We start from the raw sequence: 17,597 nt of genomic DNA, 5'->3' as shown, positions 1-17,597 counted from the left end.
AAAGAAAAGAACACAAAGTATTGAAACCTAAAGCCCAATAGGATTAATGCCACTTTGGAATAAATAACTAACAGTAAAAATAGTATGCATTTGGAAGAAGAAGAAAAAGTATGCAAGGATCTTTTCCTGCTTTCAAGCGCATGACGTGCAGCAGATTCCAACACCTTGTTCAATCTCTGTTTATTGTTGCGGTGGCACATTCTTCCCCATCGTGCTTCCTCCATCTCTGGGTCGCCCTACTTCCCTTGACTTCTGAAATCTCCTTTCCCATTTAGTCTGACTTTTAAGATAAACTTCAAATCTTCAACTACAATCTGGACCCTACTGGTTGTTGGGATACCATCCGCTGCTCTCTTCACCTTGTACTATAGTCTCTGCTGCTAAAACTTCTTCTTTATGTGGGTTCACTCAGTTTTTTCTCCTTCGACACAAGGCTTTTTCTTGCTGCCACATTTGCAACTTCCAGCGCTATTTTGATGAACGGGACTGCCCAGCCGATCTTGGTGACTTGAAACACAATTTTCAGTTGGTGACATGAAGAGAAAAATGAGAAGGAAGAGGAGGATCAGAGAATGTGGGGGTGGCGGGGGTGGTGAGATGAAGAAAAAAATTAAGTTTCTTTTCTTTTGTTGCTTTTTAATTTTCGGTCACCAAAAATAAAAGAGAAGAGAGCAATTTAATTTTGAGGATGTAATTGTGCGGAAAAATCTCCGCTTCGGCACACTGAAAGAAACACTGTTTTTTGCTGCAACGTGTCGTCATCACTGATGATACTAAATTAGGGGAATACTATTTTGTGCCTCGTGTATTGAACTACTTAACTTTTATATTTTAAATAGATAGATAATAATATAATGATATTGGTTTAAGTGAAAAAGTTTTATGCTTTGAATATCTATCTTTTTGGGGTGTGTGTATGAGTTGAATTTATATTAGTATAATAAGCCTTGGTTGTCAAACAAGTTTTAGACATGGATCTGTGCCTAGTTGACTTTCTATATTTTGTTGGAATCTTCTTTGAATCTTCATTTAGTGGATTCAATGATGTGTTCTTGTCTTCTCCTTATATCTATGGTATTTTCTTAAATTTTGTTGTTGTTGTTGTTGAGTTCACTTGTGCTTCTTGTCAATTTCAAAATTTCTATGGTTATATATTGGTTTAGTTCTTTTGACTTTTTAGGAGTGAATTGAGAGAGCATCTTTTGCATCAAGAACTGCAAAGCTACAAGAGAAGAGTGATGAAATGATAGCTTATTTGGATCTCCAATACTATTTATGTAGTTTTATTATAGATCATGTTAATTCTCTGATAACCATTCTTTGATGAGAAGGTTGCCAATTACACAAGATTCTCACCATTGTTGGATTTTAGACACCGGTAGATGTATTAATAGCTTAGAAGTTAGGTGAGATAATTACAACCTCACAAGATGTACAAAATAATAAGTCAATCTTATGTATTCCATATTCAATTGAAGCAGTGGCGGAACTTGAAACGAAATTTGGAGGGGGGGGGGGCCAGACAGAAGATAATTGTCAAGATACTTTTGATATGGATCCCAGTTAAGATAAGCTCGTCTAACATTTCTCTTATTTGGGTAATATTGCCAAATTTGAAGTCATTTTTCATGGTATCGTTCTAAAGAATTAAGATCAAACTCATCAGATGTAACTTTTTAAACTTTTGAATGTTGTATCTTACTTTTTTCGTGATTCATTAAAGTAGAAAAACTATCTACAGGTGTTGATATTATAAAAGTTATATGTTTTCCTTATTGAATATTAGCCTTCTTCTTAAAAAATGCATCATCAACTCTTTGATTTTTTATGACTATTTTATATAGAAATTTGAATATATATCCGATAAAATATGTAAAAAAGAAATTAAAAAGACAAATATTAAAATTTATAATATTTATTGAATTTTTTTTATCAATTTATACAAATACAATAATATCAATACTGATTGAATATTCTAATTATCATATAAAAAATTAAATTAAATAAGCACTAAAATATAAAATAATATTAAATTACATAAATAAAAAATACCTAATTTTTTATATTTGAACTCAAACGTAGAAGGAGTGTTGCTTATTGAATAGAGAGCTGCGAAATGCAAATACAGTCAATTCAGTTCAAATCCAATATGTTTTGAATGTTTAAAACTAAAAATTATTGTACAATAAAAGAAAGAGATGAAGATTAAACTTTGGTATTTTAAGTCATAATAAAATATTTGAGCCAACTGAACTATTTTTTATTTTTTGAAAAAGTATTACTAATTTTTTTAATAAAAGTTTGGGGGGCCATAGCCAGCCCTTGTCTGAACTAAGCTCCACCACTGAATTGAAGTCTTCATCATTTATATTAATATGCTCTTGTGTTCTCATGTGATCTAATTAATAGGTCAGTTAGATTTTATATAACTTCAGTTCAGCAATTTTAATATATAAGAATATGAGACTGATTCTTCAAGATTGAAATATTAACAATAAAAAGGTCAATTGAACTTGAACTTGAACTTGAACTAGAGCTTTTTGCTTCTTTTTCTTTTCAATTTATATTTCAATAATTGAAATCTAGTTAAACTCAATCATCATGTTCAAGTTAGTTATCAAGTTATAAACATACTTTGAAACAGCATTGTTTCCTGAAATACGGTTCAATCATCTAGTGTTTGGTCTAACTGTGCAACAATTTTATATTGATAACTATTTTTTTATTCATGGATAAGTTATGATGAATAAAAAACACTCATGTTTCCATATAATGTTGATAATGGCAGCAAAAAAACTCGAGTATTGTTGACAAGTGCTGCACAGGTTCATTTGAAGCATCTTGATTTTTCCAAGCACACCAGGAACCTTTCTCCAGCAAGCAGAGCTATTTTGCTATCTGGTCCTGGAGGTATGTAAAATGCAAATAATTAATCTTGTCCTGAAAACAAATATGGCTTTTAGAAGTGCAGGGACAAATGACTTTGTTATTAATTATTTTACATTGCCAATATGAAGAAAGACAGAGGATAAGTTATTGTTTGGAACGGTGTAGAATTGAAGGAAGTAATTGGTATCTAGAGGAAGAGAAAGAAGAGGACAGAGGATAAGTTATTGTTTTGCAGCATGAAGCAGCAGCTACCTGGCGTTGATGCTAAATTGCAGAAGATTACAGAGAAGATAAGAGAAGAGAAGAGAAGAGAAGCATTTCTGCTAGGGTTTTTCATTCAATTTCATTCAGCGCATTCTCTCATCCTCTTCCTCTACTATATCTCTTGTTCGCCAATCCTCGCCGCCACATCACGCTTCAGACGACGCCGCAACCTGCTTCCACCGCCGTCGCGCAAGACGCTGCCTCAACGCTTGGAGGTTAGTTAATCATTATGCCTTTTCAATTCATCATTTCGTATGTTTTTTTCTTTTTTGGGTGATAATAGTGATGATATTGCTGTGCTACTCAGTAGTTAGGAGGAATGTTATTGCCATGAAAATGAAACAAAATTGAGTGTAAAGGCCAATCAAATCTGAACTTTGAGCATAAGGGGATCAAATCCTTGTTGAACCATTCCCTTTTCAACGTCAAAACCTCAACTAGCAAAGTAGATGACTGAATCAAAGAATTTTACCTTTATAACAATAATGATTTCATGTCTATATAAATTTGTTTCCAGTAAAGTTATAATTAAATTCTTGTGCAGATGTGTGAATGTGATTCCATACAAAATAATAATTTTTCTTTGTATAATTATGGCCTCATGTCCATTTTAACCCCCTTCTTGGCTTTTTGCACTTTGCTATTCCTTTTTTCTTGCCTTTATTGCAAGTCCATAACCATATGATATGATATGAATGTCATTTGATAATGACTTGGATGATCACATGAACATTGAAGATGACTCACTAGTAAGTATTTTTACCAATGAGTTAAGACAAAGTCTTAATTGCTGCCTATTAGCTAGTACTATTGATATTATATTGCTTATATTGTAGGTATATGATGAGAATGCTTCGTACAGTAGCAATGAAGTGGTGTAATATGGTATAGTATTTTGGTTTAAGGTTGTGGAATCCTTTATTTCTGGTTTAAGATGCTAGTTAGGAATATTTCATGTAGATTTATTTACAAAGGCCATGTGAAATGCGAGATTTAACTTGAGCATTAGACCATACATTAGGTTCCAAAAATTGACTCCCATAGAATTCATTGTAAACATTTTCTCCCTTCCCCCTTTCCTTTTTAAATCCTGTTGTAATTTCAATTAAAATTATTCAATATGATATGGTTAATTTTGATCTTACCTGTAATTGTGTGACAGTTCTGATTTGAAATTAGCAATAGCCTTGCAACAACAGGATATCACTACATTCCAAATATGTATAAGCCACTGCCTTTTCACTTTCATCTTTCTTTCTGGTTAATTTTTATGAATCTAAAATGAGTTTGTGTTGTGAAATTGGATTCTGAGTTTTCAGATTCTAAGTTTTCAGATGGCTTTAAGATCAAAGAATGCAGGACTGTCTACTAACAGCAATAACGCAGAATGGATTGAACCATGATCTTTAGGGCAATTGCTTTTAATGCTATATCCTTTGGTGTGTCTTGTTGGATTTATCTTAAACTAGGCTAATATCTTTGGTCCTATATGAAGTATTTGGTCAAGAAAACTACTCTTACCAACATTTTTAATTCTCCCAGTTTCCCTTACTAACATTCATCTTTCATGTTCATGTCATTTGGAGTTGGTTTTTACTTTTTACCATTAAAAAAGGAAACCGGCATTCCTTCTGAAACCATCTACACTCACATTTTCAACGTCTCTTTCCTAACTTTTTTTTGTATGGAATTTCTAAAAAATATTTTTTAGGTGAGTACTATTGTTACTTTTAGAACACTAAAATAAATATAATACAGATCCTAGACATGGAGTGCTTATCAGTTTCTAGTATTGAGTGGTGTTTGCATCTCCCTGATTATTATCAGTGCTGTTTTAATTCATCATATTCTATATGTAATCGATGTGGTGGTGAATTAAATTGACTTTCAGCAAGGAAAGATTCGGACTGCGTCAAGCAGAGACTTGATGGTCAGAGAACCGGGATAAGGTATACAAAAGGTACAATGTTCATAGTAGTGCAGTCAAGTCTTCCAACCAAGCAGGGGCACCGCATAGGACAGAAGGTGCTGGTTCTATTGAGGGACACCGCACAAGGATTCTGTTTAAGAGCAAACTATAAAAAATATTGGTTTTATTTTATAGTGTTTGTTTGAATCACACTTTTGTTTCTTATAAAGGTTGATAATGCTCCCGTGAATCGCACTCTGCTGTCTATCATTTAATTATTTTTCCTTTATAATATCCCATTTTTGTACGGAGGGAGGAGGATCCGACGTGGAAGTGACATGGAAGCATTTTTTATATTCTTTCTTTTTCTTCTTTTCTTTTAACTTTTTCTAATTCAAATATGTATAACGAGCCATTTTACTGCGTGATAAGAGCTAAACACGAGCTCATCTCTCTTTTTTGGTTTTCAATAATTTTTGCTTCTCTCTTTGATTCGGTGCCTATCAAGAAAGATTGTTTCTCGATTGCAAAAATGTAAATATATTAGTTTTAAAAATATTAAAATTTAAAATTTTATTTAAAAATGAAGAAGATAAATTTAAAATTTTAAGAGTAAAATTTTACTTCGGTCTTTAACCATTTACGGGACATAGTGTAATTAGTGAATAGATCATTATTATCTAAATTTCAAATAATTTTGTACTTATAGTTGTAAAATATATATTATACAGTTTATTTTTTTACTTTAAAAAAGATGAGTTCATCATAAAAAAAATTTAAAAAAATAAGATAAATAAAACTGATGATTTTTAGTTTTATCCAGAATTATAAGTAAGTTTTTAATAAGATAATGTAAAAGTGATACACAATGAGAGAGATAAAAAATAATCATACAAATAATTGATCTATCTTAAATTATATAATACAATATACTTCATACAAATAATCATATAAAACTACAGAATACAACATCAATCATAAAATAAAGTAACACAATTATTATTCACTTGAGGGAGGAGGAAGAGGCAAGACTTTTTTAGAAATATTCTAATATTGCATCACTGTCGTGCACATATCATAGCATATTGGTCTATGCTGCAAGGATTCGCAAAGTCTTTGGATAACAGCTTATATACACTCTGGTTGTAATATTTAAGACAGACTTCATCATTGTTGACATTGAGCCTACAATCATCCATTTTCCTTTAAAAGAAAATAGAACTGAAGTATAATCTAGCCCGTAGGTACATTCATAGAACTGAAGTATATCTCATGAAAAGTAAGAAAAGTAAGAAAAGTAAGAATAATAGAAAAGACTCAAAGAAAAGTATATCTCATGAAAAGTAAGAAAAGGCTCAAAGTGGTCGCAGCCTCGCAGGAATAATCTAAGCCCGTAGGTACATTCATAGGTTGAGGGATACGTTACCTACAATCAAATCATAACCAAACTTAGTATAAAAAAGGCTCAAAGTTTGACAATAATGTCAATTTGCTTATATAACTGGAATATACAAGTATCAATATATAGGAAGCAAATTTTATCATAAGTGCTGATAAGTTGTCCTTGTGAGTTTCTGCGGCCTTTCTCAACTCTGCAATGTTAATGTAACCCTTGGGGTTGCTGCACATCATAGTTTCCTAATGCACATCATACGTTTGATGCTTTAATTCTAGTTATGCAATTGCCTAAGACAGCTGCATGAAATGAACCATTAGTTGACACTCATTCCTTTTGATATCATCTTTGAACTTTCTACTATTAAGCATTACTTCATACAGACTAATTTATAATAATAGAACAGAAGTAAGCATTATGCCATTCTAATCACTTTACTCTATCTAAAGTACAAAAACCACCAACCAGGAGACAATGATATCATATTTGATCTACTTTCTGAGAAGAAACTAATGCCATCTCAACAGATTTATTATGACAGCAAAATTAACACAGACTGAAATTCGAGACAGAGCAGATGGTGAGAATTTAATTACCTTTGATTTTTGAGTAATGTTCAATGACATCATCAACAAGACCATCAAAACTAGGGATATAGCCATGGAGGCCTTGTGAAAGGCCAAATCCAGGATAATCCATAGCAAAGACCCCGTATCCAGCTAATGCTATCTTCCTAGCTATGCCTGAAAATAATCCCATGACACGTTTGAGTTGCTAATTCACAACATTACTGCTCTAGTTAATTGCAGATACATGTTACTAATACCAGGAACATGCCTTCAAAGAAAAAAGTGCAGATGTCTCCATATCCATCACAGAAAAACACTGTTGCTTTTGGCTTGGATGCCTCAGGAAGCCAACTCTTACAGAATATTTCAATGCCGCTTGAGTTCACCTCGTATGACTGTTACATTGCATATCAGATAACCATCAATCATCTGATGACAATAACAAACTCCGTAGAATCTGCAATCTTCTGCAATTTAGCATCAACGCCAGGTAGCTGCTGCTTCATGCTGCAAAACAATAACTTACCCTCTGTCCTCTTCTTTCTCTTCCTCTGGATACCAATTACTTCCTTCAATTCTACACCGTTCCAAACAATAACTTATCCTCTTTCTTTCTTCGTATTGGCAATGTAAAATAATTAATAACAAAGTCATTTGTCCCTGCACTTCTGAAAAATATAGCGTTCTTCATATGATCTTCTGTTTACCAAGAATCCTCTCCAACCTATTTTTGTATTCTTTTAAATGTTCCAACTGTTTTCGAATTGAAATTACATTCTGCAATTAATAGAGAGACCAATGCAAATTCAGAAAAATTAACCAATCTATGTATACTTAATACTTCTATCCATCTATATCTATACATAAAAAGGATTTAGGTAAGTAATTTTGTACAAAAATATTTTTAACCAATTTGACAAATTAAAGCTAGGCATGAAACATATATTTGAGGAAAAAAAAAAAGAAATTATAACCATTTCAGGCATGTGATAAATAAGATGTAGATAAAGAAAGATAGTAGTATTATAGATACACTGAGAGTTGGTGTAAGTGTGTCATGACCAGAACCATCAGAGGCAAAGTTGACTCCTGTGATGAGTTCTTGATTTGTGAGATTTGGATCCAAATATGGTGGTAAAAACTCTTTAAGCCCTAAATACGAAGCTGTGCATAATAATAATGTCATATCACTATAGCAAGCTAGCTAGCTAGTAAGAAATCAAATTTAATATGCACATACAGAATCAATCAAATTAAGGTTGTTACCAATAAATAAGAAGAAACAACACATATGAACCAGAAAAATAGAATCACTGATAAACAATTGAAACAAAGTTTCCTTTAACATATATCAAACACAAATTGAAATTAAACTTCATTTAAATTTACCAAAAACTTACCATAGAAAAAGCAATAAAACAAAATAAACTAAATAGAATCTGAGTTTGGAAAGAAGTAAGAAAATATATATATACAAGAGATAGGGTGAAAATGTTACCTGATAGAAAGCTGGGGAAGCGGGTTGTGCGGCGGCGGGGAAGCGGGTTGCGCGACGGCGGGGAAGTGGGTTGCGCGGCGCAGTAGAAGCGGAAGCAAGTTGCGAGGCAGCTGCAGAAGCGGGTTACATGGCGAAGATGAGCGGATGAGAGAGACGGCAGAGGAAGAGGAAGAGACCATGTCAATCACTATTGAAAGAGGGCAAAACCCTATCAGAGCAAATGGTTTACAACGTTGAATTTGTGATCAAAATTAAAAAGGGAAGAGTGTAAAACTTAATAAATACAGAGGTCAATTTCTAATTTTTAGTTTTTTCAAAAAAAAAAAACGGGATTCAATTTATAATTATTTTGAAGTGGGTTAATGATACTCCCACATAAAATATGGAGCAAGGAATCCGTTGCCTTATTCAATTATTAGAAAAAAAATCAGTGTGTTTAAAAAAATTTTAATGATAAAAATAAAAATAGTAATAAAATAAATAGAATTTTTTTTAAAAACAGTAATTTATATTTTAAATTTTTTATTTAAAAATATATTATTAACATAATAAATTAAAAAAATATTTGTATATTATTATATCTAAATATAATTATTAGGTAAAAGATATTTTTTTATCAGATATTTAAAGATAAAAGATTTTTTTTAAAGATCCTTTAAAATTTTTTTTAGAAAATATTTTTGTAGAGGCTCAAGCAAATCCTATATATACGTAACAAACACAGCGAACTTGAAATAAATCCTGCCTTCTGCAGTTTGCTTCTCACCTGATATCTGCTAGTGCTAGGGTAGGGATTAACAAATTTTGTGATTTGTAGTCATCAATTAATTATTATTAGTATTTTTAATGGTGTAAGATTTTATCTAATAATGTAGAATTATTCATTTTTTTTTATTAATTAAGTACAAATTTTAATAAAAGTGATCACTCCTACACCTTTTCATCTGAGAATAACATAGCATGAGTCTGAGATATGGGTGACGACATTGATGGATGGGCAAACATTCATCATGACATCTTGAAGGAAATTGCGGAGCACTTCTATTCGTACGATGATTTCATCCAACTTCGTTTAGTTTGCAAGCAATGGAGCTTGAAACTTCCAGAGATCTCCAGCGAGATTTTGTGGCTGCTGGTACCTGAAGAATCTTCCAGTACTCATATTTACGAAGACGAGGAGATCTACCATCTCATGCAGTTACCTATTGCTAATGAAGTACCACTTGATATTCAGTCTCTTTATGAAGACGAGATCCACCATCTCAAGCTACCAGAGATGCAGAACAAATTCATCCGTGGTTCTTTTGGGGGATGGTTGATCGTCCAAGATATATACCAGCAAGGTTCGATGTATATGTTAAATGCGTTTACAAAGGTAGTCCATCTAGATCTTCCTCCAATATCGACTTTTCCGGATATAATTGACTACAATCCTAACAATTATGGCCTTGAATATACTATTCGGGTTTTGGACGATGACGATATGGATGATTACCGGAGGTCGAGCAGTTGGATAAATAGGATCTGGGTTTGGAAGGTTATTATAAATTCATGTCCTAGTAATGACAATGAAGATTTTATGGCAGTGGCTATATATGGACCTGGTTGTACATTAGCCTCTTACAAACCAAATGATAAGAGATGGTTAGATCTTTCAACTAGAAAACCGTCTTTTCATGATGTCATATTTTTTGGAGAAAAGATATATGCAGTAGAAGAACGTGGCCAGCTATACGAATTTGATACAAACACAAAGTCAGGGCCTGTAGGTGGTATTCATGAAGCCAAACCTCCCTCTGATGCTGCGGTGGGTCCTTACCAGCTTAAATATTTGGTTGGGTGTGCTAATGGAAGTTTATTGATGCTGGTGAGACATTTTACTTATCGTGGATTATGTACTTACAAATTTGATATCTATGAATTGAAGAAGAATGCAAAAGAATGGTCCAGACTAGATAGTTTGGAAAATTGCGTACTGATGATTGGACTCAACTCTTCTGTTCAAATGCTGCCTGCAAGTATTCAAACCAAAGGAAATCAAATCTACTTTACAGATAATCTAATAGAATTGAAATCAATGGAGGATGCCGAACTTCAAGATATTGGCATCTTCGACTTGGACGATGGAAGTTGTCAAAAACTATTATCCGATGTGAAGTTCTTGTGTCCTCCTGTCTGGTGTTATTCTAGCTCATTTCTTTAGTTTTTTTTTTTTTGTATTTTAAAAGATTATTTGCAAAGTGTTTGTTCTTCCTTACAGTAAAATTTTGATGAATACATGTTTATCTCCATTTTGTTATCATTCAGTACTGCTATTTGGATGAATATTCAAACTTATTTATAATAAAATAATTTTTTTGTCAGATATCAAATGCATATTTCTTTCGGTGACCATTTATAAATAATTATTTTTTATATATATGTAACATAATTCATACTATTTTATTAGTGAAGTCTACGAAAAAATTTGGGAATTGAAATCACTAATAATAACACAATAGATTCACATATAAATTAATCAAATTATTGAAAAAATTTAAGAAATTACTATTATATATACAAATAATATATTATGAATAGCAATGTTAAAAACTATATTTATTAACGAAAATTGAGAATTGAAGAATATGAGCACACAATTTTTCAAATAGAATCTTGTATGATGTAAATAATTTTTTTAAAAGAAATAATATCACTGAATAAATATATAATATAGTTCGTGATAGATTATAAATGAAAAAGTATAAGGAGCTAATAAAATATTTGTACAATGTGTACAATGGAGGTTTAGGGAGTAAAAGTATGAATAGAATATTTGTACGATATGTACAATGGAATATTTGCTTTAGAACTATGGAAGAAGGCTTTTTGGGCAATTTCGGATCAACCAAGTCCGAAATCTTGCCATTGGAAATCATTGACTTGAACCAGTCCACTATATATATAGGCCTGCAATTTTGATGTAGTCAGGATAACAAATTCATAATCTCAACCATTCTAAGTAATTATCAAAACCAATAACTCATGAATCCAATATTGTTTACCTGTGGTTGACTGTGAGTGATGGAAATGGAATCCTTCCTGATATAATCTCCATTATAAGTATTCCGAAATCATAAATGTCATTACTCTCAGTGAAGTTACTAGTGGACCACATTAATATAAGAAAATGAATTTTAAAATAATTAGTAGTTAATGGGAAATTGAATACAATTTCAAATTAATTCATGAAGATTTAATAATCTGACCCCCAATGTTTACCTCATAGAGTGACTAGAGTTAGAACTTTGAAGCTTAAAAAGGCCAAAATCAGAGATCTTAGGATTCCATTGTTGGTCAAGTAATATATTCCTAGATTTTGTGCTGCCATGGATAATCTTTGGTTCAACTTCCTCATGAAGGTATGAAATTATGCAGAAGTGAATTTATCATACACAGTATTGTAAACATAAATTTCTTTAACAAAGTTGTTACATAACATGATTTCGGGGTCGGATTCTCACCCATTTGCAACAGCTTATAGAATGTGCAATCTGATAGGTCATGTTAGAGGGCTCAGTGATCCTTGAAATTATGCAGATTTCCATTATCTATATATTCAGATACTAACAGAAAGCCTAGCCTGTTAGTTAGTACATGAAATATGAATACTATATACTATAAGTAGAGTATCTTATCAATTTCACAAGCCTCTTGTGCTTGGCACTTGCAGTTAACTCCACTTGTGAAAGACTCCTCAGGTTTGCAACTAAAACATATAAACAAATCAAATTATAAAACAATCACACCATTATTATGGAATGAAGAGAATAACATATAATCTTCACTAGCAAGGTTATGTAATATACTCTCCCCTTTCCAAAATAACATGAACTAAATGTATTGTGTCAAGTGACAGATATTTTGGAACAGATGGAGCAACAACTTTGTTTATACCTGTGACAAGGTAGCTTCTTCACAACCACCTTCATATTATTAGCTAACAGACCTCTATAAACTGTTCCATTGTCCCAACTTTCAATCACATTTCTTTCAGCAAATCCATTTGTAGCATCCTCTAACTCCTCTACCTGAAAATGCTGACACATAACTCCTTTGAACTCTGGTGAGTCAGATTGGAGTAACTCAGCACCATCATGATCATCAAGATCATCCTCACTTGAAAAATACTCAGAGTTCTTCTCAGGTTCTGAAAAGTTGCATGATGCTGATGAAAGCAACAATGATCTATATTTGTCAAGGGATGAAGATCTATGAAGAACACTACTGAGGCGCCTGCAGACATCTGATTTGGACAAAGAGAAACGTGCTTTGTAGGATTCTCGACGACGAGGATGATAGTGTATGCAGCAGATGCATATGATTATACATACTGTAAGAATGAATGCTACAATGGAAGATACAAGCAAAACCCATAATGGTATTCCAAAGAATATTGGTGATGTTTTTATTTTGAAAAAATATTTGTTAAAGTCTTTCAAACATAGACAGCCTTTTTTAATTGTATAACCGAAAAAAAAAATTAACCTCACTGTATGTCTGATATTATTCTTTTTTTAGCTGTTATTCCGGCAGAAATTCAAACCAAAACAAAATTAATAATGGATATCATCATATCAATACATAAACTAGCAAAAAAATAATCAAAATGTAATATAAGTTTAAGAAAATTGGTTTCAATATACAAGACTTTCTGCACTACAAATTATATATTAAATAACTAAAGTACATTAACATATATGAATAACTTTAATTTTGTAACATAATAGATAGCATTTTTCACATGTTACTTACAACCTTATCCCAACCATATACAAAAGAATGGATATTATATTATATCCCCTCCCAAATTATATTTGCAAATAAAGAAAAACCCCAACATCCAAAGAGGTAACATTATGTAAATTTGAATGGCTGATGCAAGCAAAGCTGCTCAATGATCCCTTCATCAATGGGTTTATTTATAGGAACAACCTTGATTTCATACAGCTTTGGCCACAATTTTCCAGTCACTGCAAACAATACATGAATTACATAAACTTGCTGAAAACGAAAAAGGAAACTAAAAGCCAAAAAAAATATTGTTGGAACGAAAAGTAAATAAATAAAAATAGAAGGGCTTATATATAATCTTTGGAAGTTTGACCGCAGTTCTTTTTAAATGAACTAAAAATAAAGCAAAACGTTGGAGCTTACCAAAAATTCTCTTCTGCTGATGATCCCATGCTATCCCATTCAAAACATCAATAGCTTAAAATGTAAATGCATAAGCAACGAGTCAAATCCAACAGTTACCTCTTGAAACAATTTGGTCTAAAAACGGAACAGATGATTATTAATTCAATCCCATTATTAAATTGTAGCTGCAACACAAGCATGCAAACATATGCATAGGATCCAAAAAAAGTCCTGTTTAGAGAGATCAAAAGGTTCAGGTTACTTATGGTATACCCGGCATCAATTAGTCCTTTCCTGCATATTGTAGACAAAATGTGAGTGTAAGCAACAAATGACAAACATAATTGTTAGAGTTCTCCCCTATTTGGTCCTCATTCCTCAATAGATAATCAAGTTGGAACTCGAACGATCATTTTTAGCACATTGTTGCCATGTAATGATAAATTGGTGTTTACTTTAATCATTATATCATTTATTTACTCATAAGCACTAAGTAGTTAGTCTGTATATAGACAAGAAAAAAGAAGTCATGCGTTAAATTTGGGAGGAGAATCCATCCAAGAACACGGCCATCGTTCCGAGAGATTCTTACAATACAGTGGGTCTGTAAAATATCAACCTCAAAGTCCAGCTTGACAAAGAATCTTGGGCCAAAAACATGATGCATATAAGATCAATTTGCTTTAGATTTAACTACAAAAATACTTAAACATAAAATGACATACCGTAAAAACATTCGCCCAAACTTCACCATCTATATATTCCAATTCATTGAGATTGTACACTTGCTGATCCTTATAGTAGATAGTATGCTTTGATAAAGCTACATAAAAGAGGGTGAGTTAAATTCCATGAAAGTACATGACCAGCAAAGGTAAACTAATTAAAGGTTGGGGAAGAGACCATGGATTTAAATGGAAAAAAGGAAAGGAAAAAAACCTCATTAGAGGCAGACCTTTAAATGTCCGAGGATCAAGTTGATACATGTTGAACTGCCATCACTTCCAAAGAGGACTTCTCCATCAGTTGCCAAACCCCAACCATCTTACATCTGATGATTAAATGTCCCTAGCTACAATAATTGTAAAAGCAAGATTTTTCAGTTATCTAATTAGTCGGTTTAATGGGCATCTTCTAACATTATGAGATAACAAAAGATTATGAAAGAATAAAAACATGATTATGTTGCAAACCAACCACAATCTTATCATGTTGTGATCTCCTTAGTAGGGTCTTATTGAATCTAAACAATGAAAACTACTTAATTTATGACAGATACAAATGATTGTATGACTGAGAGGTAAAGCACAAACTTCGCCTAAAGTTTTCTGGTCATATATGAAACCAACTTTCTGCAGCCAAGTTACTTGTAAGAGACTACAAAATATGCAACAGGTACTTATTAGAATCAAACCAACATGCAAGTGTTAAAGAAAATAACTAAAACTACTCAGTATCAAATGTATAAGGTAATAACATGTTAATAGATCCTAGCTAAAACATCCCCTACAACAATCCTTAACACATGGACATATTCATCCTTTCCTTCTTTTTCTATTTACCTAGTCATCAACTGCAGAAATTTTTTTTTTTTCTGCATATGCATAGTGCATCAGTATAAACCAAAGAAGAAAATGTCGATTTTCCTCACATACCTTTTATCAAGTAGAGTTAACCTTCTCCATATAAAGAATCACCCATCCTCTGGGTGAAGGCAATCGTTGAGGCAACTCGTTGACCACGTTGACCATCTCATAGGAAACATAATTTCCGAATGCGCGCCACTTGTTCGACGAAATGAACAAGAGAGCCGCGACGGAAACAAAGAGAACCCCTAGAGAAGCACGGAGACGGTGGCGTAAGGGCGACGAGCCTTATTGCGGCGCGAGGAGAACTGCAGCAGCCGCCATGGAAGAAGCTTGGGGCGCTGCGAGATGTGCACCGTGCCTCCTCTTCTTCAGCGATCTGGCTCCCATGTCCCATGTATGCGGTGGCTTTTCATGGAAGAGAGCAAGACACAGAAAAGAGTGAAGTGAGAAAAGTTATTAGGCAGCACACGATAGCACGGAAATCAGCAATGGTGCTAAAATGCGCCAGCTAGTTTGTGTCTGAGTGTCTTGAGTAGTTATTTACCTCGTTTGACTGTGTGATGGCGCGAAAGAAGGACGATTAGCTGCGGCCAACTCCATCAATTTTTATTCGTGCACAAAAACTTTACACAATTACCGTATCATTATCATTGTTTAGAAAAATGGCTATGATTGCATTAGGCAGTGACTCACACCACCGCCATCCAAAACACCCATTCTATTCGGTACACTGTATAGGAGAGAAAGGAACCGAGTTAGTTACACAGTTAGAGTCGGTTAGTTAGCTAAAGCATTTCATTCATGTTTATATAGGTAGAAGAGGAAACTCACTCATTCTAACATTTCTTTCCTCACTCATTCTAACTCTCGTCGAGAAAGATGAAACCGCCGGTGTCCCCACTGCCGCAGCCTCTACCGCTGCCGCAGCTTCCACCGCTGCCGCAGCTGCCACCGCTGGAAGAACCGTTTAGATGTTGTTATTGTAAAGATGCAGTTTTTGTTGAGAAGACAAAACTGATGAAGCATGTACGAAAGCACGAAAAATATCAAATCACATGCAAGCCATGTGGCAACGTTTTTCCAAACAAGAAGGAGTTGGATCTTCATGAATCCGAGGTATTAATACTTTTATCTTTTTTCAGATCCTAACTTTTTCTAACTTCTTTCAGATCCTAACTTTTTCTAACTTTTTTTTCTTCTCCTTCTTTCGTTTCAGTGTAAACACTTTCAACTGGCACAACAAGACCGTCGACTTCAGCGCAAGGCGATGAAGAAACAATACATTTGATTTGATGATTTGTAAGAAGATGATTTGAAAGAACACTGTTCAATTTAGGTTAGAAGTTATCTGATGAACATTACTCATAATGTGGATATCTGTGATGAACATTACTCATAACGTGGATATCTGTGATGTATGACTCTAATACTTTCTCTGACTCATTTGATGATTTGTAAGAAGATGATTTGAAAGAACACTGTTCAATTTAGGTTAGAAGTTATCTGATGAACATTACTCATAACGTGGATATCTGTGATGAACATTACTCATAACGTGGATATCTGTGATGTATGACTCTAATACTTTCTCTGACTCATTTGATGATTTGTAAGAAGATGATTTGAAAGAACACTGTTCAATTTAGGTTAGAAGTTATCTGATGAACATTACTCATAACGTGGATATCTGTGATGTATGACTCCTAATACTTTCTCTGACTCATTTGATGATTTGAAAGAACACTGTTCAATTTAGGTTAGAAATTATCTGATGAACATTACTCATAACGTGGATTTAGGTTAGAAATTATCTGATGAACATTACTTATAACGTGGATATCTGTGATGTATGACTCCTAATACTTTCTCTGACTCATTTGATGATTTGAAAGAACACTGTTCAATTTAAGTTAGAAATTATCTGATGAACATTACTCATAAGGTGGATATCTGTGATGTATGACTCCTAATACTTTCTCTGACTCTTTTAATGGATATCTGTGATTTGATTTCATATATATGATATTGTCCTATTTTTACTTTTGACTATGCATCCACATGTAGCAAGTAGTGGACTAGTGGGTCCAAAAATGGAATACACGGTGAGAGAGACGATCTAACCGTGTGCTTCAAAAGTCAAAACATTGACAAAAAATTTTGAAATCATAAACTATGGAACGATTTCACCTGACTAATAAAGTTTTCTTAGAAATATCTATTTCTCTATGATGTAATTATTCAAATACTTTCCTTTTGGTTGTAAGATTAGTGTTGAATAAATAAATGATAAAATTCAGAGTTGAAA

General features: G+C 33.0%; 1 protein-coding gene and 2 long non-coding RNA genes across 3 annotated transcripts; 1 reads left to right on the top strand and 2 right to left on the bottom strand.

Moving 5' to 3' along the window:
* Window positions 1-6,142: 6,142 nt before the first annotated feature.
* Window positions 6,143-8,778, bottom strand: LOC140174582 (uncharacterized). Its single transcript, XR_011864318.1, has 4 exons — window positions 8,526-8,778; window positions 7,296-7,804; window positions 7,055-7,201; window positions 6,143-6,757 (listed from the first exon to the last, which is right to left on the bottom strand). It is a non-coding gene; the product is annotated as an uncharacterized lncRNA (long non-coding RNA).
* A 720-nt stretch (window positions 8,779-9,498) lies between these two features.
* Window positions 9,499-10,728, top strand: LOC112751204 (F-box protein SKIP23-like). The gene has a single exon (XM_025800299.1). The coding sequence runs from the start codon at window positions 9,499-9,501 to the stop codon at window positions 10,726-10,728; it is 1,230 nt and encodes a 409-aa protein (XP_025656084.1).
* Window positions 10,729-12,461: 1,733 nt separating this feature from the next.
* Window positions 12,462-14,775, bottom strand: LOC112751132 (uncharacterized). Its single transcript, XR_011880590.1, has 3 exons — window positions 14,659-14,775; window positions 13,722-14,526; window positions 12,462-13,537 (listed from the first exon to the last, which is right to left on the bottom strand). It is a non-coding gene; the product is annotated as an uncharacterized lncRNA (long non-coding RNA).
* Between the last annotated feature and the right edge of the window lie 2,822 nt (window positions 14,776-17,597).

Source organism: Arachis hypogaea, chromosome 1 (genome assembly GCF_003086295.3).
Source record: "Arachis hypogaea cultivar Tifrunner chromosome 1, arahy.Tifrunner.gnm2.J5K5, whole genome shotgun sequence".
In the NCBI taxonomy this organism is placed as follows: Eukaryota; Viridiplantae; Streptophyta; class Magnoliopsida; order Fabales; family Fabaceae; genus Arachis; species Arachis hypogaea.
This window is presented reverse-complemented; position numbering and strand designations above follow the sequence as displayed.

Coding starts and splice junctions, on each gene's coding strand:
- LOC112751204 (XM_025800299.1), top strand. CDS start 9,499: ATGGGTGACGACATTGATGGATGGGCAAACATTCATCATGACATCTTG.